The 24,005-nt window shown below is 39.1% G+C and overlaps 1 protein-coding gene across 5 annotated transcripts; it reads right to left on the bottom strand.

Annotated features, from left to right (window-relative positions):
* Positions 1-1,201: 1,201 nt before the first annotated feature.
* Positions 1,202-21,727, bottom strand: LOC124264249 (probable methyltransferase-like protein 24). Of its 5 annotated transcripts, none has more exons than XM_046698989.1 (7): positions 21,570-21,727; positions 7,156-7,357; positions 6,407-6,464; positions 6,181-6,297; positions 4,847-4,918; positions 3,711-3,882; positions 1,202-3,308 (listed from the first exon to the last, which is right to left on the bottom strand). In XM_046698989.1, the coding sequence occupies exons 2-7, from the start codon at positions 7,340-7,342 to the stop codon at positions 3,012-3,014; spliced, it is 903 nt and encodes a 300-aa protein (XP_046554945.1). In that variant the 5' UTR covers positions 7,343-7,357; positions 21,570-21,727; the 3' UTR covers positions 1,202-3,011. The 5 variants fall into 5 exon arrangements, with proteins under 5 accessions (XP_046554945.1, XP_046554947.1, XP_046554944.1 ...); XM_046698991.1 differs by lacking the exon at positions 21,570-21,727 and adding an exon at positions 20,778-20,927; XM_046698988.1 differs by lacking the exon at positions 21,570-21,727 and adding an exon at positions 20,791-20,927.
* Between the last annotated feature and the right edge of the window lie 2,278 nt (positions 21,728-24,005).

Raw genomic sequence — 24,005 nt, 5'->3', positions numbered from 1 at the left:
AATGAATATTATTGTTCAGCAAATAAAGTGTTGTTTGCCTACAGAACAATCAGGGTTTCTACCAGTTGAATTGGAAATTGTACTGGTAGAGTCGGATCTGACAGGTAGGATCCGATTTCAATCTCTACTAGTAGGATACTGGTAAAGACTGCGAAGTCTCTACTGGTAGAATCTCCGATCAGATCGCAATCTCAACCCTGACAAATATTTATATATATATATAGGACACATTTCTCTCCGAGAGGATCTATCTCTGAAACATTTGGCAACAGGGCTCATGTCTAACATGAAATGACTGTAACTTCGTCCAGTGAAACTCATGTTATACAGAACGTGAATAAAAGATGTATAAAAAATCACCATATTATTTTTATTTTCATTTCGTCTTGATAAGATGTTAAAATATGCCTTGTAAGATTTGTGCGGCGATCTACTTCTGGGAACCATTATCCCCTCCCACTTGAAGTTGTTTACAGGAGAAAGTAACATCATTTAAATAAAGTCCATATTGAATTATCCTCAAATCGTGTCTAATATTTTTCAATTAAGATAATTCTGGTAGTGAAATAAAAACTTCTGCCAGAAATTTCTGCGGGAAAAAAAAATCCTGCCAGAAATTTCTGCGGTAAAAAAAAAATCTGCCAGAAACTTTGCGGAAAAAATTAATTCTGCCAGTAATTTCTGCAGAAATGCATTTTCAGAGCCATTTGTGAGCTTATGAACACGTGCGCGCACTGGCACATGAACTTTTGAGTTCATCTCCTCGAGATCTTTCCAATGATATAAAATATGTCTTTGTAGCTCGCTTCCTTCTATGTGTCAAGTTAGGACTCGCTGGCCATTCCCAAGTTGTCCCACCCGGCCTTGTGACATGCCGATGTCATCCTGGGGGTTACATAATAGGTGACATGCCGATGGAATCCCGGGGGTTACATGATAGGTGACATGCCGATGGAATTCAGACAAGTTACATAATAGGTGACATGCCGATGTCATCCCGGGGGTTACATGATAGATGACATGCCGATGGAATCCAGGAGGTTGAATAATGGGTTACATGCCGATGTCATCCAGACAAGTTACATAATAGGTGACATGCCGATGGAATCCAGACAAGTTACATAATAGATGACATGCCGATGTGATCCAGGGGTTACATGATAGGTGACTTGCCGATGGAATCCATAAACAAACAATTCAATCGAAGAACGATTTAGTTTAATTCGAAAACATATGGAATGATACAGTCCACAACAAACATGATTGAAGACAGCAGGGAAATGTTGCTGACGTGGCTGTATTTTTGGACATCACATAGATGATAGAACTGATCAACTAAGGTTACACCAGGTCAGGGCTAGTGGGGTCAAGAGGTCAAGGTCATACCGCAGGAAAATAGTACTAAATTCCATCCAGCTCTTCTGATGTATTGTATGCGTTGATGGATTTAAACGAATCCATCTTGCTTTATCGTTCAGAGAAAAAACAGTGAAATACATAGGGAGACGACTATTTGAGACGGAGCCTATTGGCGCGTATTGCTCTCATATATTCCGACAATTTGATGTGGGGAAATGAGTCGAGGAGGGGTATAAGAAGAATATATTGTTCCTCATAATTCATGACAGACATGCCTCGCCGAAGGATATTGACAAACTTCCGTGATGTTATTGTTAAAGTAACATTTTTAGTCTCACAGTTGTAATTACCTGTCATGAAAACCTGTATTTACAGCTGGAGCTGAAAAGATATCGTGTTTCCATACATAATTAATCACTTACATTACATTGCCTGGCGTACGACGGGAGAGTAAGTTAATGTGTTGGGTTTTATCGCCCAACAGAATTTCAGTTAGGTGACAGCTGCAGTAATGCTTACTAAGTACGTACGTAGGTACAGTGCCGACAAAGCCCTCAATCACAGGGTTCTGGCACACCTAAGGGAGGCAACTCGCGAGGAACTGCGCACTTGAGACGACTAGACCTCCAGGGCCACTGGTTGTGGAATTATGACATAATTTAGCGTCTCTGGGACGATAAGGCTACAGCTGTAAGTATTCGAGACTTACTTCACGACACAACGATCTTCAAACTATTGAAAACGAAACTGACTTATATTCATGCCAAATACAACGCTGGCTCCATATACAACAATACATGTAACGTTACCGATGAGTATACATGTACGTCCAGCTATAGCACTTTGACTGGGGTTATGGGGCTGGCCTAAGATATATTTCATAAGCTAACCACACATCATTGCAACATCCTTACTGTATTGATTGTAATCTTGTACCTACATTATTTGTTACAAAATAACAGGTCAACAAAAGTTGATTTGTTCCATATACACCAAGACATACGTACGTCATAGAACCACAATGTCACAAAACAATTGGTCATTCACATCAAGTTACCTCTTCTGGAAGACCTGGACTTCCTCCTCGACAGATCCGAATATTGGGCATTATAATATCCAACTTTGGCAAGATATTCGATGTGTATCACTTTCATAAACAACACTTAATCCAAACAACATACTGAAACAACACCCTGAAAATTCTACAATGACAATAAGGCTGAAAAATGAACATATCACAACACGTGATCAGTCTTCTACACACACACCCCTGACGGTCGACGATAGAAAGATGTCAAACCTGCTCAAAATATATCAGATATTCGTCTTTAAAAATAGTTTCATAATATACAATGCAAATACTGATGGATTCCTCACAAACAACAGACATCACCACATCAACTTAGCCCCGGCTTCAGCAACAGAAGCCTGCAGGGAACATCTGTGTATATATTCCTGGCTCACACGATACTGATTCAAGTGTGGATTCTGTGATGTAGGATTCCACTGGGTTCTTGTACAAAGAGTGCCTCTCCTTCAGACATACAAGCTGTACGTACGTCTAAAAATACCCCGGACCCTGCCCGAGGATATATTACACAGCCCACTTCCGGTGTGCCCATGCTGACTCCGTTCTGCGCATGACGGAAGTGTTAACTGGGTTGCTTGAAGTGGGTGTTGACGTAACACATATCAGCCTGTGAGTTCCAGTAACGGTAATGGTGGTATCTGCTGCCACTGTTTTTGTGGTAGAACTGGAATCCGTTCTTCTTTAGGCTCATGTAGGCATCGTAGATGTCCTGGAAACGCTCTCTGGATGGTTCGTTTGGGAATATGTGCCACTCCACCAGAAACTGGCGGATTTGGGGAAACAGCCCGTCCTTCATGATGTTGGCTGTCACAGCCCACTCGTACACCTCGATATCGATCTTCAATACATCGATCACACGCTGCCAATGAAAACAGACACAGGTCACGTTACATACTCAGAGTGCTAAAACTGAATTGTAATAATGTGAACAGATATAAATATTTATTTGCACGTGATAGTTTCTAACTCAATGTGTTCTCAGATTTCTGGAATGATATATTCTATACAAACTCAGTCATCATCCTTCCCATAATCATTAAAAATGTCTTCTTCAAGCTGAATCTTTCACCGGCTTCCGACTAAATCATAAGCATGTGTCTATGAATCACTTTCACACAGTGATGCCACCAGGTGTTCACCAGGGCATTCTGCACTCTGCGGATCGTAGGATTCTGGCACAACTAAGGGCAACAACTATATACAATAAATTGGCCCGTGCACCATCAATTCCAATGGACAACGTCAACGTAGGACTACAAACCTTCTCGTGCCCCAGTAGCTTCATAATGGACTTCAGCGTTCGGACCTTCCAGCTGGTGGAATGTCGGACGTACCCGTCAAAGTTGGGGTGGAATGAATCGGTGTCGGAGGCACCTAGACCCATGTTTTTGAAGAACACCCTCTCGGAATGTCGGTGGTCTGTTACCCCCATACTGAAACAGTGAGTGAGTGAGTGAGTGAGTGAGTGAGTGAGTGAGCGATTTAGTACTCCGTTGCATTTCAAAGAACTTCGCGGGATGTTACCAACTGTTGAGAGACAGTTAATCAATTAAGTCCTACACAAATGTGCATTCTTTGTAAATCAGTTACGACACTATCTAGTGTTGTGTTGTTTGGTAGTGTTATTCATGGTGGAACAGTGTCTCAAGCGTATCACGTGTTTTCTCTAAACATTAAGTAGGAGTCACTTGTGTGCTATATTTAGACTTGTGCTATGTGGAGACTCAATGTTCTGGAAGTTACTACATGTACCACAGTCACCTGGCCCTTTCCAGCATAGTATTCCCATAAATAACATTGAAAATACCAGAACAGTTACTCTACATATACGGGCGTGTTTTTGCCTCGGTCAGTTCTGTGAAGATCACATTCACCCTGGACTCTCAGCCAAGGAACATGGACCACTTGCAGAGTGGAGAACATCATCACTTATAGTATAATTACTCCACGCTTATATTACACAGCCATTGTATTTATACTGCCATTGTATTTGTAAAGTCATTGTATTTTACTGTCATTGTATTTTTACTGGCATCGTATTTATACTGCCATTGTATTTATACTGCCATTGTATTTGTAAAGTCATTGTATTTTACTGTCATTGTATTTTTACTGTCATCGTATTTATACTGCCATTGTATTTATACTGCCATTGTATTTGTAAAGTCATTGTATTTTACTGTCATTGTATTTTTACTGTCATCGTATTGGTACTGCCATTGTATTTGTACTGTCATTGTATTTGTACTGTCATTGCATTTGTACTGTCATCGTATTTGTACTGCCATTGTATTTGTACTGTCATTGCATTTGTACTGCCATTGTATTTGCACTGCCGATGTAAAAAGAATTCACAAAGAGTGCAATTATCACAAGGACTTTCACACGAACACCAACCTTGGGTCAAAGCTGTACACAGTACACCCTCGCTTTGCCATTGCGTCATCGAAGCTGAAGTCATTGTCTATACTGAAATGATAAAAGAGATCCCAGATGTACGAAGAAGGACAGACTAATGAGGCTAATGACCTTTATCATCCAAAACTGTGTACCACAGGAGATATGACTTTGTGAGATCAAAAGATATCTCCTAGGAATTATCGTTTTGACAGTAGATTTTGTAAAATGCCCTGCCAATGCTATGACGCCACAATGCTATGACATCGCTAATGGCACAACGTGTTCAGAGTGATTTTTGATGATAAATAGAATCTCACACTCGTACGCAAGCCTCGGATATTTGTTACTTTAATCAACTCGTGTTGATATATTTGATATCAGAAGACACTTTGATGAGATTCTCTATTTATTTTAGCTTCCTATGTTATTATCAACTGTCATTTAGTTTAAAAGAAAACATTTCGTTTGTGAACCTATATATTAAATAATTTGAACATCATATATACACACTCTTCCCTTAAAACTATATAACTCACTCACCCACAAACAAATCCAATCACTCGTTCACCAACTTAAAGGCATAATTTCACACATTTTGGACAATATTTTGGTCTGTATTATATATTTGAGGCATATGCACGCACTTTAGCTTCCCATTGATGAAATTGAACTATGATCCTATTGAACACTTTCCATTTATGGAATGCAAACAAATTGCTCCGTACATCGAAAACTGTCGCACGCGGTGTTATCGATGTTTGCCGAACTGGTTTCAATCACAAGTTATTCGTAAAGAGCGCTTCAAGGGACATAACCCTATGGGCTTCGTTTGAAATAATGTTTGGCTGGTAGAGGGCGCAAGAGTCCATATTTAATGCAGCAACGTTGCATTAATTCATTCGAACTTTTTAATTTAATAATGTACACTAATAATATGGTAGCTTCCCTCAAGGCTGATAGTCAGTATTATTGGGAGAAATGCATTATATATATTTAGAGAAGTGCGGTGTGAAATAGTGCCTTTAACCACACACTCACTCAGACACACTCACTCACTCAAACACACTCACTCACTCACTCAGACACACTCACTCACTCAGACACACTCACTCACTCAAACACACTCACTCACTCACTCAGACACACTCACTCACTCAAACACACTCACTCACTCACTCAGACACACTCACTCACTCAAACACACTCACTCACTCACTCACACTCAGACACACTCACTCACTCAAACACACTCACTCACTCACTCAGACACACTCACTCACTCACTCCTCAGACACACTCACTCACTCACTCACGATCACTCACTCACTCACCCAAAGGAGTACACGAGACAGGGGTCCCTTGGTTTGTAGTCCTTGTCCCAGCACACTGGCCAGTTGCCCATGAGTTCCTTGTTCTGACACTGGTAGCTGTCAGCGCTGTCCATGTCCCTGAAACACCCGACCACCACATGGTGCTGCTTTACAAGTATACTGTTACCGTAACAGATTGTTTCTAACAATGAACCCGGATTTCCTTCCCCCAGTAAATCAGACTCACCATTCTATTAGACACGCCCACTGCCACCACAGTGTTGCGTTCGTTCGAGGCGTTTCACCTGAAATCGGAAACAAGAACGTAAAACGTCGGAAGGAAATGTGTCAGTGCAGTGTCAACTTGACCCGAAGTTTGTAGCTACACAGTCTTTAGTCTCTGTTAGACTATGGGAGTTAATATGTTTGTAACTACACAATCTTTAGTCTCTGTTAGACTATGGGAGTTAATATGTTTGTAACTACACAATCTTTAGTCTCTGTTAGACTATGGGAGTTAATACGTTTGTAACTACACAGTCTTTAGTCTCTGTTAGACTATGGGAGTTTATATGTTTGTAACTACACAATCTTTAGTCTCTGTTAGACTATGTGAGTTAATATGTTTGTAGCTACACAGTCTTTAGTCTCTGTTAGACTATGGGAGTTTATATGTTTGTAACTACACAATCTTTAGTCTCTGTTAGACTATGTGAGTTAATACGTTTGTAACTACACAATCTTTAGTCTCTGTTAGACTATGGGAGTTTATATGTTTGTAACTACACAATCTTTAGTCTCTGTTAGACTATGGGAGTTAATATGTTTGTAACTACACAATCTTAAGTGTCCGTATAGTGGGGAATACGAAGTCACATCTTCTTAGCGATACATCGCGTAAATAGCATTTGTTTTTCTTCAAATTACATTAAACGCTTGCCTTTCTATACCATCACCTGCTTCTCTTGTGGCATCAAACGACATTCACTCACTCACCTTTCCATATCTCACACAGGTCGGGGGTGGTCGGGATTCTGTCACAGTTATTGTACAGCAGGTAGATCACTATGGTCACAAGGCTAACGAGGCTGAGGGGGAGCAGGACCCGGAGACTCTGACGTGCCTTGACCCCATTCCAAGCGTTGCTGGCCATATGGACGACTGGTCGGGACTTATCTAACATTCTGCTACCAAATAACTGTAATAGAAAATACAAGGATTCACACATCAGGCCATGTAGTCAACTTTGCCATAAAGTTATTGGCTACACTGAAACGATTAAGTCCAAACTGAAATGAGACCCCGGACCTCGAATGTCCGGATATATAGTATGTGAACATGTGTTTCCGGCAATTCTAGCACGGTCTGTGTGACAGGATGGGTTAAATATCACTATCATTGAAGCTTGACTAATTATCAATGACAATTAAAGGCAAAAGGGAAAAAAACAGAAAACCTCAAACCTTCCTCTCTCCTTCCCTCAACTCCCACCCCCACGTAAGGTAAACTATACAGTATATTTGTCTTTACCAGTATACCCTTCTCCTACACTACAGCTTAACCGTTTTATAATTTTTCAGCGCCCAATATGCTACACTTTTTAATCACTATCCTCAACATACCCCAACCCCATCTGACCTCCACCCCTAAATCCTACCCAACTTTTACTACTACTCTCTGTTTAGTTATATTGCTCATCTACTCCTCGTCTTTAATTCTCATAAATCATTAGATTTATATTTTCATTTCCTAATCTCAGCTTTTATTTTTTTTTTCTTGTTTATTAACTTTTTTCAATCCAAATTAGGTAAGGGTTGGCTCTATCATGTATAATTTTTGGATACGGTAGTTTATACCTCATTTCGTTAATATTAATTTATTTACCTTAGATCCACCTACTCTATTGGCGACATAGGCTAAAGCCGACGTTACACGTGTAACGATGATGATGCTACATACTAACGACGAAACAGATACCACTCACAGGTCCTCGTGTCTTTGCGAGGATTAAAGATTTAAAAACCAAAAGTTGGGGTAACCCCCGACTCGAAATGCTTCACAGTACAATAAATCATGATGTATTGTACTGTGAAGCATTTCGAGTGGTGGCGATGAACATGTACAAGCGGATCTCTGAAAATCAGAGACGATATAATGAGACCGCGAAACTGCTAAAAATGTCCAAATCAATATACAGTGCAAACCGCCTAAGTAAAGATCGCTTAACTAAACATACCGGATAAGTAAACACTATTCTTTGGTCCCGTCAAATTTCTTCAATAATTATCATTAGTAGAGTCCGGTTAACTAAACTCGGATAAGTAAACAATACCGCTTAACTAAACGTTTTCTTACGGTCCCTGGAAGTAAATTACTTAACAAAAGAGACCGGATAACTGAATTAGCGATCACCACATAATCCGACATGAGATACTGTAATGACAGCCTACAACATGGTGGCCATCTATGTTGCAGAGAAGGAGATGAAGAGATGTTTTGCAAAGAGACATTGCCTCATGACAGTTTTTGTGGAGTAATAAGCTAGACTGTGACTTAAATATTTTGTTTGATTTTGTTTGATTAAGTTTGATTTGTATTACTTTGTATTATAAATGTATTACTTAACTCAATGAAATTTTATGGAATAAAACATGTCATATTACTTACAAATGATGTCTGTTATTCTGCTGTATACATATACATGTACATTGTACATACATATGGTTGTCAAATTAGACTATTAGGATGACTATTCACAGATCGCATCTTTCATAACATCTTGATCTGTATCTTGGGTATTGATTGTTGCAACACACAGCATGAACAGCGACAACGTATACTTACATGAAGCGAAGGTATAGAGACTATTCTGTGGTATCTCCACCTACCTGGCGAGATTTGACGGAATACTTTCCACATTGCCCCATACCAGGATGCTCGTAATGCTCTTATATATTCACATTATATACGGCCACATACTAATCTCACAAACATAATATCTGTCCGATGTGCAATTATCACCTCACTGCTTGTTGCCCTGGTTACCTGCAGCTGACAGGAATATCTGTGACAAACTGTCGCTCAGGTGTAATACCTATATAGTTTATCTCTACAGCACAGGTGCAGTTGAACAGGACACCTGCTTCCACGACCACCTGGTGTCATCATAGTCGCTGAGAAAGTCGTGGTTGTGATATTTCATTTTAAAACAGAATAAGAAACATAGAAGAAAAAGGAAAAGAAGAAGAAAAATTATTTCCTTACAAGCAAACTCGAACGTAAATATTCCCGGCTGTCAATATAAAGTTTTAAATATTGAAATATACTTCACAATAAAACTGTTTGTTTTGAGTCTCTGACACTTAAGAATCCTCTAAATGTGATTTTATGTTGTTTCAACAGGCAATAAATAACAGCTGTAATAAATCCCTAAAGTAGGTTCGCATTTTTGTCAATGAGACATAAAACGGAAGGGGTCCACTTTGGCTAACAAATGCTATCATGATTTCTTGCCTTACTTCAGTGAAAACCAGGCGGGTGGGTGTTCCGGTAGGCAGTTGGTATGCCCAAATATGTTTGAATAATTATAGAAGAAAAAAATAACCTCTCTCGTACACTGAATAACTTACATGACTCTCCACAAATTCTCCAACCTCTCTCGTACACTAAATAACTTACATGGCGCTCCACAAATTCTCCAACCTCTCTCGTACACTAAATAACTTACATGGCGCTCCACAAATTCACCAACCTCTCTCGTACACTAAATAACTTACATGGCGCTCCACAAATTCTCCAACCTCTCTCGTACACTAAATAACTTACATGACTCTCCGCAAATTCACCAACCTCTCTCGTACACTAAATAACTTACATGGCTCTCCACAAATTCACCAACCTCTCTCGTACACTAAATAACTTACATGACTCTCCACAAATTCACCAACCTCTCTCGTATACTAAATAACTTACATGGCTCTCCACAAATTCTCCAACCTCTCTCGTACACTAAATAACTTACATGGCGCTCCACAAGTTCTCCAACCTCTCTCGTACACTAAATAACTTACATGGCTCTCCACAAATTCACCAACCTCTCTCGTACACTAAATAACTTACATGGCGCTCCACAAATTCACCATCCTCTCTCGTACACTAAATAACTTACATGGCTCTCCACAAATTCACCAACCTCTCTCGTACACTAAATAACTTACATGACTCTCCACAAATTCACCAACCTCTCTCGTACACTAAATAACTTACATGGCGCTCCACAAATTCTCCAACCTCTCTCGTACACTAAATAACTTACATGGCTCTCCTACACAATTCCACAAATTCACCAACCTCTCTCGTACACTGAATAACTTACATGACTCTCCACAAATTCACCAACCTCTCTCGTACACTTAATAACTTACATGTCTCTCCACAAATTCACCAACCTCTCTCGTACACTAATAACTTACATGACTCTCCACAAATTCACCAACCTCTCTCGTACACTAAATAACTTACATGTCTCTCCACAAATTCACCAACCTCTCTCGTACACTTAACACTACAATACCAACCTCTCTCATTACACTAAATGACTTACATGACTCTCCACAAATTCTCCAACCTCTCTCGTACACTAAATAACTTACATGGCTCTCCACAAATTCTCCAACCTCTCTCGTACACTAAATAACTTACATGGCTCTCCACAAATTCTCCAACCTCTCTCGTACACTAAATAACTTACATGGCTCTCCACAAATTCTCATTTAATAAACATACTATGAAAGCCTTATCCTATCGTTAGTTTTGTGATAAATGGAATTTTTTTAGATTTGCCTGTTTTACGCATCATATTTTAAAGGTAACAAGAATAAAACATGAAGATATTCCCCAATTATTGTTTAGGGTTAATATGTACCACATTTGCTTGATATTTTCAATATAGTGTATATATCACACATCCTAAGATGCTTCGGTGGAAGATCAAAGGCGCCGACAGTACTTTATCAGACGAAAATGTACACTTTTTGCATTACGTCACAATGCATTAGCGTCACTGCGCTATTCCAGTCTACCCCCTCGTAATCGAATGTACCCTTGGTAACCGACGTCGCTCAGTAAACTACACTGTAGCACCCCGTTTCTTTCTTTGCAGGGTGTCCGCCCGCAGTAAACTACACTGTAGCACCCCGTTTCTTTCTTTGCAGGGTGTCCGCCCGCAGTAATCTACACTGTAGCACCCCGTTTCTTTCTTTGCAGGGTGTCCGCCCGCAGTAAACTACACTGTAGCACCCCGTTTCTTTCTTTGCAGGGTGTCCGCCCGCAGTAAACTACACTGTAGCACCCCGTTTCTTTCTTTGCAGGGTGTCCGCCCGCAGTAAACTACACTGTAGCACCCCGTTTCTTTCTTTGCAGGGTGTCCGCCCGCAGTAAACTACTTCGTAGCACCCCGTTTCTTTCTTTGCAGGGTGACCGCCCGCAGTAAACTACACCGTAGCACCCGTTTCTTTCTTTGCAGGGTGTCCGCCCGCAGTAAACTACTTCGTAGCACCCGTTTCTTTCTTTGCAGGGTGTCCGCCCGCAGTAAACTACACCGTAGCACCCCGTTTCTTTCTTTGCAGAGTGTCCGCCCGCAGTAAACTACTTCGTAGCACCCTGTTTCTTTCTTTGCAGGGTGTCCGCCCGCAGTAAACTACACTGTAGCACCCCGTTTCTTTCTTTGCAGGGTGTCCGCCCGCAGTAAACTGCTTCATAGCACCCGTTTCTTTCTTTGCAGGGTGTCCGCCCGCAGTAAACTACTTCGTAGCACCCCGTTTCTTTCTTTGCAGGGTGTCCGCCCGCAGTAAACTACACCGTAGCACCCCGTTTCTTTCTTTGCAGGGTGTCCGCCCGCAGTAAACTACTTCGTAGCACCCCGTTTCTTTCTTTGCAGGGTGTCCGCCCGCAGTAAACTACACCATAGCACCCCGTTTCTTTCTTTGCAGGGTGCCGGCAGTAAACTCCGCCCCGTTTCTTTCTTTGCAGGGTGTCCGCCCGCAGTAAACTACTTCGTAGCACCCCGTTTCTTTCTTTGCAGGGTGTCCGCCCGCAGTAAACTACTTCGTAGCACCCCGTTTCTTTCTTTGCAGGGTGTCCGCCCGCAGTAAACTACTTCGTAGCACCCCGTTTCTTTCTTTGCAGGGTGTCCGCCCGCAGTAAACTACTTCGTAGCACCCCGTCTCTTTCTTTGCAGGGTGTCCGCCCTCAGTAAACTACACAGTAGCACCCCGTTTCTTTCTTTGCAGGGTGTCCGCCAGCAATAAACTACACCGTAGCACCCCGTTTCTTTCTTTGCAGGGTGTCCGCCCGGCCCGTAGACAGGAAGAGGAAATACCGTGTCATAGACTCCCGACTTAGGTCCTTGAAGGACGATTTGGTCGCAAATCGCTTAGGTGCATGCATACTATGTGTCTGCATTATTACACCTTGGTTAGTCTCAAAGTATCTGAATGATAATGTATCTGAATGATAATGTATCTGAATGATGATGTATCTGAATGATGATGTATCTGAATGATAATGTATCTGAATGATGATGTATCTGAATGATAATGTATCTGAATGATGATGTATCTGAATGATGATGTATCTGAATGATAATGTATCTGAATGATGATGTATCTGAATGATGTATCTGAATGATGATGTCTGAATGATGATGTATCTGAATGATAATGTATCTGAATGATGATGTATCTGAATGATAATGTATCTGAATGATGATGTATCTGAATGATGATGTATCTGAATGATGATGTATCTGAATGATGATGTATCTGAATGATGATGTATCTGAATGATGATGTATCTGAATGATGATGTATCTGAATGATAATGTATCTGAATGATGATGTATCTGAATGATGATGTATCTGAATGATGATGTATCTGAATGATGATGTATCTGAATGATGATGTATCTGAATGATGATGTATCTGAATGATGATGTATCTGAATGATGATGTATCTGAATGATGATGTATCTGAATGATGATGTATCTGAATGATGATGTATCTGAATGATGATGTATCTGAATGATGATGTATCTGAATGATGATGTATCTGAATGATATCTGAATGATAATGTATCTGAATGATAATGTATCTGAATGATGATGTATCTGAATGATGATGTATCTGAATGATGATGTATCTGAATGATGATGTATCTGAATGATGATGTATCTGAATGATGATGTATCTGAATTATGATGTATCTGAATGATGATGTATCTGAATGATGATGTATCTGAATGATGATGTATCTGAATGATGATGTATCTGAATGATGATGTATCTGAATGATGATGTATCTGAATGATGATGTATCTGAATGATGATGTATCTGAATGATGATGTATCTGAATGATGATGTATCTGAATGATGATGTATCTGAATGATGATGTATCTGAATGATGATGTATCTGAATGATGATGTATCTGAATGATAATGTATCTGAATGATGATGTATCTGAATGATGATGTATCTGAATGATAATGTATCTGAATGATGATGTATCTGAATGATAATGTATCTGAATGATGATGTATCTGAATGATAATGTATCTGAATGATGATGTATCTGAATGATGATGTATCTGAATGATAATGTATCTGAATGATGATGTATCTGAATGATGATGTATCTGAATGATAATGTATCTGAATGATGATGTATCTGAATGATGATGTATCTGAATGATGATGTATCTGAATGATGATGTATCTGAATGATGATGTATCTGAATGATGATGTATCTGAATGATGATGTATCTGAATGATGATGTATCTGAATGATGATGTATCTGAATGATGATGTATCTGAATGATAATGTATCTGAATGATGATGTATCTGAATGTATCTGAATGATAATGTATCTGAATGATGATGTATCTGAATGATGATGTATCTGAATGATAATGTATCTGAATGATGATGTACCTGAATGATGATGTATCTGAATAATGATCTACCTGATTATGATGTATCTGAATGATGATGTATCTGAATGATAATGTATCTGAATGATAATGTATCTGAATGATGATGTATCTGAATGATGATGTATCTGAATGATGATGTATCTGAATGATGATGTATCTGAATCTGAATGATAATGTATCTGAATGATAATGTATCTGAATGATGATGTATCTGAATGTATCTGAATGATGATGTATCTGAATGATGATGTATCTGAATGATGATGTATCTGAATGATGATGTATCTGAATGATGATGTATCTGAATGATAATGTATCTGAATGATGATGTATCTGAATGATGATGTATCTGAATGATGATGTATCTGAATGATGATGATGTATCTGAATGATGATGTATCTGAATGATGATGTATCTGAATGATGAATGTATCTGAATGATGATGTATCTGAATGATAATGTATCTGAATGATGATGTATCTGAATGATGATGTATCTGAATGATGATGTATCTGAATGATGATGTATCTGAATGATGATGTATCTGAATGATGATGTATCTGAATGATGATGTATCTGAATGATGATGTATCTGAATGATGATGTATCTGAATGATCTGAATGATATGTATCTGAATGATGATGTATCTGAATGATATGTATCTGAATGATGATGTATCTGAATGATAATGTATCTGAATGATGATGTATCTGAATGATGATGTGTATCTGAATGATGATGTATCTGAATGATGATGTATCTGAATGATGATGTATCTGAATGATGATGTATCTGAATGATGATGTATCTGAATGATAATGTATCTGAATGATGATGTATCTGAATGATGATCGATGTATCTGATGTATCTGAATGATGATGTATCTGAATGATGATGTATCTGAATGATGATGTATCTGAATGATGATGTATCTGAATGATGATGTATCTGAATGATGATGTATCTGAATGATGATGTATCTGAATGATGATGTATCTGAATGATGATGTATCTGAATGATGATGTATCTGAATGATGATGTATCTGAATGATGATGTATCTGAATGATGATGTATCTGAATGATGATTGATGTATCTGAATGATATGTATCTGAATGATGATGTATCTGAATGATGATGTATCTGAATGATGATGTATCTGAATGATGATCGATGTATCTGAATGATAATGTATCTGAATGATGATGTATCTGAATGATGATGTATCTGAATGATGATGTATCTGAATGATGATGTATCTGAATGATGATGTATCTGAATGATGATGTATCTGAATGTATCTGAATGATGATGTATCTGAATGATGATGTATCTGAATGATGATGTATCTGAATGATGATGTATCTGAATGATGATGTATCTGAATGATGATGTATCTGATCTGAATCTGATGATGTATCTGAATGATGATGTATCTGAATGATGATGTATCTGAATGATGATGTATCTGAATGATGATGTATCTGAATGATGATGTATCTGAATGATATGTATCTGAATGATGATGTATCTGAATGATGATGTATCTGAATGATGATGTATCTGAATGATGATGTATCTGAATGATAATGTATCTGAATGATGATGTATCTGAATGATGATGTATCTGAATGATGATGTATCTGAATGATGATGTATCTGAATGATGATGTATCTGAATGATGATGTATCTGAATGATAATGTATCTGAATGATAATGTATCTGAATGATGATGATGTATCTGAATGATAATGTATCTCTGAATGATAATGTATCTGAATGATGATGTATCTGAATGATGATGTATCTGAATATCTGAATGATGATGTATCTGAATGATGATGTATCTGAATGATGATGTATCTGAATGATGATGTATCTGAATGATAATGTATCTGATGATATATGTATCTGAATGATGATGTATCTGAATGATGATGTATCTGAATGATCTGAATGATGTATCTGAATGATGATGTATCTGAATGATGATGTATCTGAATGATGATGTATCTGAATGATGATGTATCTGAATGATGATGTATCTGAATGATGATGTATCTGAATGATGATGTATCTGAATGATGATGTATCTGAATGATGATGTATCTGAATGATGATGTATCTGAATGATGATGTATCTGAATGATGATGTATCTGAATGTATCTGAATGATGATGTATCTGAATGATGATGTATCTGAATGATGATGTATCTGAATGATGATGTATCTGAATGATGATGTATCTGAATGAAATGTATCTGAATGATGATGTATCTGAATGATAATGTATCTGAATGATGATGTATCTGAATGATGATGTATCTGAATGATGATGTATCTGAATGATGAATGTATCTGAATGATAATGTATCTGAATGATGATGTATCTGAATGATGATGTATCTGAATGATGATGTATCTGAATGATGATGTATCTGAATGATGATGTATCTGAATGATGATGTATCTGAATGATGATGTATCTGAATGATGATGTATGAATGATGAATGTATCTGAATGATGATGTATCTGAATGATGATGTATCTGAATGATAATGTATCTGAATGATAATGTATCTGAATGATAATGTATCTGAATGATGATGTATCTGAATGATGATGTATCTGAATGATGATGTATCTGAATGATAATGTATCTGAATGATGATGTATCTGAATGATGATGTATCTGAATGATAATGTATCTGAATGATGATGTATCTGAATGATGATGTATCTGAATGATAATGTATCTGAATGATGATGTATCTGAATGATAATGTATCTGAATGATAATGTATCTGAATGATATGTATCTGAATGATGATGTATCTGAATGATAATGTATCTGAATGATAATGTATCTGAATGATGATGTATCTGAATGAAGATGTATCTGAATGATGATGTATCTGAATGATGATGTATCTGAATGATGATGTATCTGAATGATGATGTATCTGAATGAAAGATGATGTATCTGAATGATGATCTGAATGATAATGTATCTGAATGAAGATGTATCTGAATGAAGATGTATCTGAATGATAATGTATCTGAATGATAATGTATCTGAATGATAATGTATCTGAATGATAATGTATCTGAATGAAGATGTATCTGAATGATAATGTATCTGAATGATAATGTATCTGAATGATGATGTATCTGAATGATGATGTATCTGAATGATGATGTATCTGAATGATAATATATCTGAATGATATCTGAATGATGATGTATCTGAATGATATGTATCTGAATGATGTATGTATCTGACAGTGAATGATATGTATCTGAATGATTAAAGACTTATATGAAAAATAATGTATTTCTCTTAATTTTGATGTATCTGAATGAATCACTGGCGGAAACATTACGTTGATATTTTTCGATGGATATGTCCTCGTGCCTTAACTATAATAGTTCAGGGCGAAAGGGTGCTTTATTACATTATACATAGTGGTAGAGCGAACTGTATTTCTTAAGTACCTGCTCTGTAAAATCTGGTAATAATTACCGTAATATATGAACATAGTTTATACAATTCAAAGCTACGTATAATGTCTATGCAAGAGAAATTTAATTATCTCCAAATGTTAGAATATCTTCGGACAATACAAGAATTACTTTTTGCACAGGCCATGATAGAGAAAAGGTGAATAACTTATACGTTATTAACATTGCAGATAAACATCATTAAAACAATGGATTCCCTGGGGAGAGATAGATCTTGATCTGCTCTGTGATATACAAAATCGAAAATCGTCTACCCGAGGTATTGCCACACGTGTTTGGTATCGTGGGTAATCCTGGAATTTCTAGTTTCCACGGTTACCATGCAGTGTCAGTTGATCCATAGAAATGCATCATATCCATTAGGCAACTACATATTTCTTTTCAGGAATGTCACAGGTGTTCATGTTGTCCTGCACTCAACGTCCTAAATGCAGAACTATAAAACTATTCAAGGTCAGTGTGACATATAACATTTTACAGCAAATATCAGTGTATGAAATAAGCCAAAAACCCAGCCAGACATCTGGGCTGGTAACTTCAAAAACTTACCAGCCCAGAAGAGATTTATCCAGTCCTTCTTAAACCCAAAATAGGCAGTGCCAGTGGACACGTAATCCGAATGTATTTTCACCCGTCCATCGGGCTGGCTAGCTGTAAAATTAGACCGTCCGGCAGTAATCTTGCCAATCTCGGGCGGTCGGACTGGCCTTATTTCATACACTGCAAACATGGACTTAAATTGAGTATTTTCTCACTTACATTGGTAAACTAACACAAGCATATGAATATGTTAGATTTCCAGCTGATTTTCAGTGATCATACAATTTTCACAGCTATTGTTTCTGTACTCCAAACAGAATTTGTTTCTGAGGCTAGTCAAGGCTGGGTATTGTTTTGCACTCACGTTCTTCTGTATAATATTGTAAACAAACTCTAATGTGTAAATATTTATTACCCTAAAAATTAATTTCTCTTGGTCAAAAGTCAAATCATACGAAAGCATGTATGCCGATTAGCTAGAGCGTAGCAGCGTACACCCCGTCAGATCTGTCACGTGACACTCTACAGGGATTGTACAAATGATCTTGACCTTAGATTAATGTGGCTGCCAAACAGCTGGTCGCAGACCTCAGAGTCTGTAATTCATTGCTTCAAATGTTGCCAGTATGATATCATACACTATGATCTGGTCACCTGGGCGTGGAGTAGCTTTTGGTAGATGCACTGCGCGCAGGGTTATCTCACTCCAGATATCTAGCAACAAGATCAGGACTAGAGCATAGACGTAGAGGGTAATGTCCCAGTAAGGGAAATGGAGAGTTACGAGGATATTACCCTACTTAAATTACATTCAAATTATTGGGAATATTTCTGCTATCAAACGTAAATGTTAAAATGACAAAATGAAGGCTTTAATTTGAAACTGGTACACATCGCTCCATTCCTGAAAAGTAATGTAGCGAGCAGACAATGGAATGACGTCACAAATGTAATTTATTATGGGTACTCGCTCTAGAACCACCTCGAAACTTTTTTTGTAGACCATTAGATAACTATGAGGCTAGGTTCAACTCCAACAGAATCAAAGGAATTGTTGTGCGGAACAGTTGCTCACGACATTATAAAGCAAGTTTTATGTTATACAAGTGTAACCAAGTAGGATGGAATTTGACTGAATATGTGACATTCTCGACATTCTTGTTAGAATGTGGATGGAAGACGACGTATTCCTGTCATTCCTCCTTGGAGGTATACCTGGACACTGTAAAGACGTATGAGATTGTAACATCTGGTCATTAGTTCCTCAGCGCTGTACAGTGGACATTATTATTTGTTTGACATGTATACCTACCTACCTACAACTAGTACCCATCCATGCATTCATCCATCATCCATCTATCTATGACATACAGACAACATTCTACACACAGGGACATATACAGACAACAGTGTACACACAAGGACATATACAGACAACAGTCCACACACAGGGACATATACAGACAACAGTCTACACACAAGGACATATACAGACAACAGTCTACACACAGGGACATATACAGACAACAGTCTACACACAGGACATATACAGACAACAGTCTACACACAAGGACATATACAGACAACAGTCTACACACAGGGACATATACAGACAACAGTCCACACACAGGACATATACATATAGAGTCACATTACTGGACATATACAGGTCTACACATGGATACGCTGGACAGTCTACACACAGGGACATTACAGACAACAGTCTACACACAGGGATTTACAGACAGCAGTCTGCTATAGGGATGTACCGACAACACTCCAACATTGTGGACACAGGCCACATTGTCTCCCAGGTTTCACATGGACACGCTGGACAATTCTCTATTAGCTAATTGTTTTGATGCTATACAGTTGTACATTACATTGTATTCAGGCAGTCTCTCTCCTATACGACAGACAAGCCTTGATAAGCTGTCCAAGTTGGGTTATCTGTGGTCTGGATCATTTATTCAAATTGGATCATTAGCTCAAATAAGACTAGGTTAAGAACGGAACCACGTGACTCCAATGTAACGTCAAAATTTTCACAGATTAAGTCCAATTAATCAATGTTCAGAAATGCGTGCAGATGTAGCCTCAAAATATATTTCCGCTGCCTATTAACACGGTAGGTCTGTTTCATGTCGCACTAAGTTGTGGCAGTCAGCGAATCGCTACGCCACTGCAGGCCAGCCCAAGCGGGCAATGTAAGAGCACCTCAATCTTGAGGTGTTGTCTCCTTTTAAGATTCACTGGCGTGTACAGATCTATAACGTCAGGTTTAGCTGATGCTGTACAGCGATCTTCTAAAAGAAAAACACATTACTCAATACATCGAATATTCTGCATAAAAAGATTGCCCATTAAGTCTAAACCAGTCATTATGGATCGGCCAGCGCGAAAAGTGACATCGAAATCAGTTGATTGGTCATCAGTGACACTAACACCCGTCCTTACAGCATCCATAGCATTTATGGTACATCTGATGTCTGTACAGGGGTGTTTGAACTCAGAAACGGTTCTGGTAAGGTTATTCTAAGGAAGGCTATATTACCTGTTCCGCTCTCCCAGGGTTTCACCATTCGGTTGATGCTGCAACACATCCACGTGGATCAGTATTGGACCACAAATCGCCCCCTTACATTCAATCTATTGTCTGTGAGATCAGAGACCATAAAATAACTCTCGGCCCGGATATTACGCAATATTGTTTACGTCGTTACCAGAGTGCTCATTTGCGAATGTCTGCGCATCTGTTGCGCATGTGTACCGGTAGAGGGAAGTTAGCATCAGGTTGTCGATGTGTATCGATTACATGCCCAGACCGTAGCGCAGATGGTTGGCGATAAACTGTTGGGGAGGGCCGTCCCTCTATTATATGGTCTTTGGTGATATATAGCCTCAGGCCATCTAGTCTGTCTCACAGTCCCTGAACCGCGTTATTTTCCCAACTGCCAAGCCCTCTCTGCAATGCTAAAGCCCTAAATAAAGCAAGTCTAGATTTCCTCAGGTTCAGGATCTCTGGTCTCCCTGGGACTCCTTTTCAATATAAATGGGCTTGTTTGTTATCAATATTTATATATATTCAGAGACTAAGCCTTAGTCTACAGGCCATCCAGTGGCCGTCTGTGCTCTACACAGCATGCATTTATATGACCCTCACTGAAGGCTGCAGCACTGCTCTCATTATGTGTTATTATCAATTCAAAGTTTGTGGTAGTTATAAGTATTTATAATCTCCATATTTCCGTTTGGAGACCTAACCGGTTTGCGGTAATGGCGGCTGCTTAGTAATCTGTTCCTCAGATTGGGGGGCTAAGATCCATTTATCTTTACTGCTACTCACGTGGGGGATATGTCGTCTTGCAGGCTTTGTGCACGTGGTCGCATCAACTCTGGTAGTCTCCACCGTTGACAACCACTACATCGCAGTGAATTGTTCCCTGACATCTACTGCAGATCATACGTTTCTCCGTCCAACTATCAGTTTCAGCTTAAATAGCCGACAGTCGTCAGGTCGCCATAGCAACGAGCAATCTTATAACATTGCCATTATCGATCTCTCGCGTTAACCTCGCCCAACACTCGCGCCCATCCGGGTTCTGAGATATTGTTTTGAGAGGCTTTAATCTCTCGACTGCCAGGGGTTCACTCTCACTTAGCCAGTCTACCCAAAATTGTCTTGTTAAGACAACATTGCACTATGGCTAGGTGAGAGATGAGAGCCAGGGCCTAGATTTTCGAAGCTCTCTTGGCACTAAGATAGTCGTAAGTTAATGTTAATGTATGGGACTATCTTATCGCTGAGAGAGCTTCGAAAATCTAGGCCCTGGTAATTACCAAGAACCACTAAAGCGTGAGGCTTTGTTCTAGGGCCATATAGTCTGTATCTACAATGCGACTCAATTGAAGATGTATGCGTGTGTTTGTAATACTAAAGCAAAAGAAACAACATTTCAGATAAATTAATTTAAAAACAAAAGAATAATACCGAGAAAGAATATTGAGAGCTATGTGAGAGACCTGTTTTGACAGAATCTGGCTAAGTGAGAGGACACCCTGACAGGACGCATTATAACGAGGTGTGTTCGGTTTAGATTTAAGGTTTGCTAAATAGAGTAAGATGCAAATGAGAGGGTCATGTGTCACAATGTCAAATTTACTTAAAAACTATTTTAGTATGAGTATATGATATTCAATTGGCTTCATTATTAAATCATCTATATATCCTTGTGCACACAGCACGTGCGCCATTACTTGCTGACGAAAGGTGTATGATACTATTACGCGGCCATCCCCCAAGAGGCCGCCGGGAGGTTTACTCAGGTCAAGGAGGTTCCAACTACATGTGGGTACTTTGTTTATAATCCAAACCCCCAGGGAAATCATCAAATGACTTTATGAGTAACTCACGCACTTAATCGGGTCAGGATGACATGCACTCTTGTCAACCTGTGGTGGATAATATGAACAACTGCCCAGCAGACTGGAGTCAATAAAATGTCAGGTGCTTTGTCCAACGTATCCACATAGATGACCCCTTATGGCCAACATTGGATAACAGGGGCGTATTCTGTGCCCAGAACTTCACACGTGACCAGCACGGGTAGGTAAAGAAGGTGTACTGTGGATTAGTAGTCTAAGGCGTTGCAAGTGTTATGTCCCTTAGTTGTGCCAGGATGCCCGAGTCACCTGTTCGCCCTGAGGTAGCAATGTACCTACATTTCACTCACTCACTCACTCACTCACTCACTCACTCACTCACTCACTCACTCACTCACTCACTCACTCACTCACTCACTCACTCACTCACTCACTCACTCACTCACTCACTCACTCACTCACTCACTCACTCTTTGACTTTCAATTACATGAACTACACGCAGCAAGGCAGTCAGCTGGACGAAATCGAGTGGTGACGAATGGATGGAGATGTGGAGAATGCGAGCAGAATATGGAAAGGCTAGCCTGAGTAACAGCTTGTCAGCGTCTCCCCTGTCGAAGAATTCCAAATGTGTTTTCATCTTCCGTCTCAACAATCCCCCGTGAATCAGCTGGCAACAGTCGACTGCGGTGTTACCTAACAAGAACTCACGCCACGCTATGAACTAGCACGGATTTTACAAACGCTTCAGGTAGAAAATTTCCTGTGATATAACTCGAGTTTAATTTCTCTGCTAATGTGCCTCTGTGTAGACTGTTGTCTGTATATGTCCCTGTGTGTAGACTGTTGTCTGTATATGTCCCTGTGTGTAGACTGTTGTCTATATATGTCCCTGTGTGTAGACTGTTGTCTGTATATGTCCCTGTGTGTAGACTGTTGTCTGTATATGTCCCTGTGTGTAGACTGTTGTCTGTATATGTCCCTGTGTGTAGACTGTTGTCTGTACATGTCCCTGTGTGTAGACTGTTGTCTGTATATGTCCCTGTGTGTAGACTGTTGTCTGTATATGTCCCCTGTTTGTAGACTGTTGTGTGTGTAGACTCTATATGTCCTAATGTGTGTAGACTGTTGTCTGTATATGTCCCTGTGTGTAGACTGTTGTCTGTATATGTCCCTGTGTGTAGGCTGTTGTCTGTATATGTCCCTGTGTGTGACTGTTGTCTGTACATGTCCTGTATATGTCTGTATATGTCCCTGTGTGTAGACTGTTGTCTGTATATGTCCCTAATGTGTAGACTGTTGTCTGTAGACTGTTGTCTGTATATGTCCCTGTGTGTAGACTGTTGTCTGTATATGTCCCTGTGTGTAGACTGTTGTCTGTATATGTCCCTGTGTGTG

The sequence above is a fragment of the Haliotis rubra genome, unplaced genomic scaffold (assembly GCF_003918875.1).
Source record: "Haliotis rubra isolate DU_JTF1 unplaced genomic scaffold, ASM391887v1 Scf916, whole genome shotgun sequence".
Classification (NCBI taxonomy): Eukaryota; Metazoa; Mollusca; class Gastropoda; order Lepetellida; family Haliotidae; genus Haliotis; species Haliotis rubra.
Note: the sequence above shows the minus strand (reverse complement) of the source record. Positions and strands in the feature narration are given on the sequence as shown.

Bases quoted from the DNA above. Each gene is read 5' to 3' on its own strand.
- LOC124264249 (XM_046698986.1), bottom strand. From the start codon at position 9,078: ATGTGGAAAGTATTCCGTCAAATCTCGCCAGGTAGGTGGAGATACCAC. The intron at 7,358-9,003 runs GTAAGTATACGT...TTTCTATTACAG, and splicing joins TCTCTATACCTTCGCTTCAT to TTATTTGGTAGCAGAATGTT. The intron at 6,298-6,406 runs GTGAGTCTGATT...CGGGTGTTTCAG, and splicing joins TGGGCGTGTCTAATAGAATG to GGACATGGACAGCGCTGACA.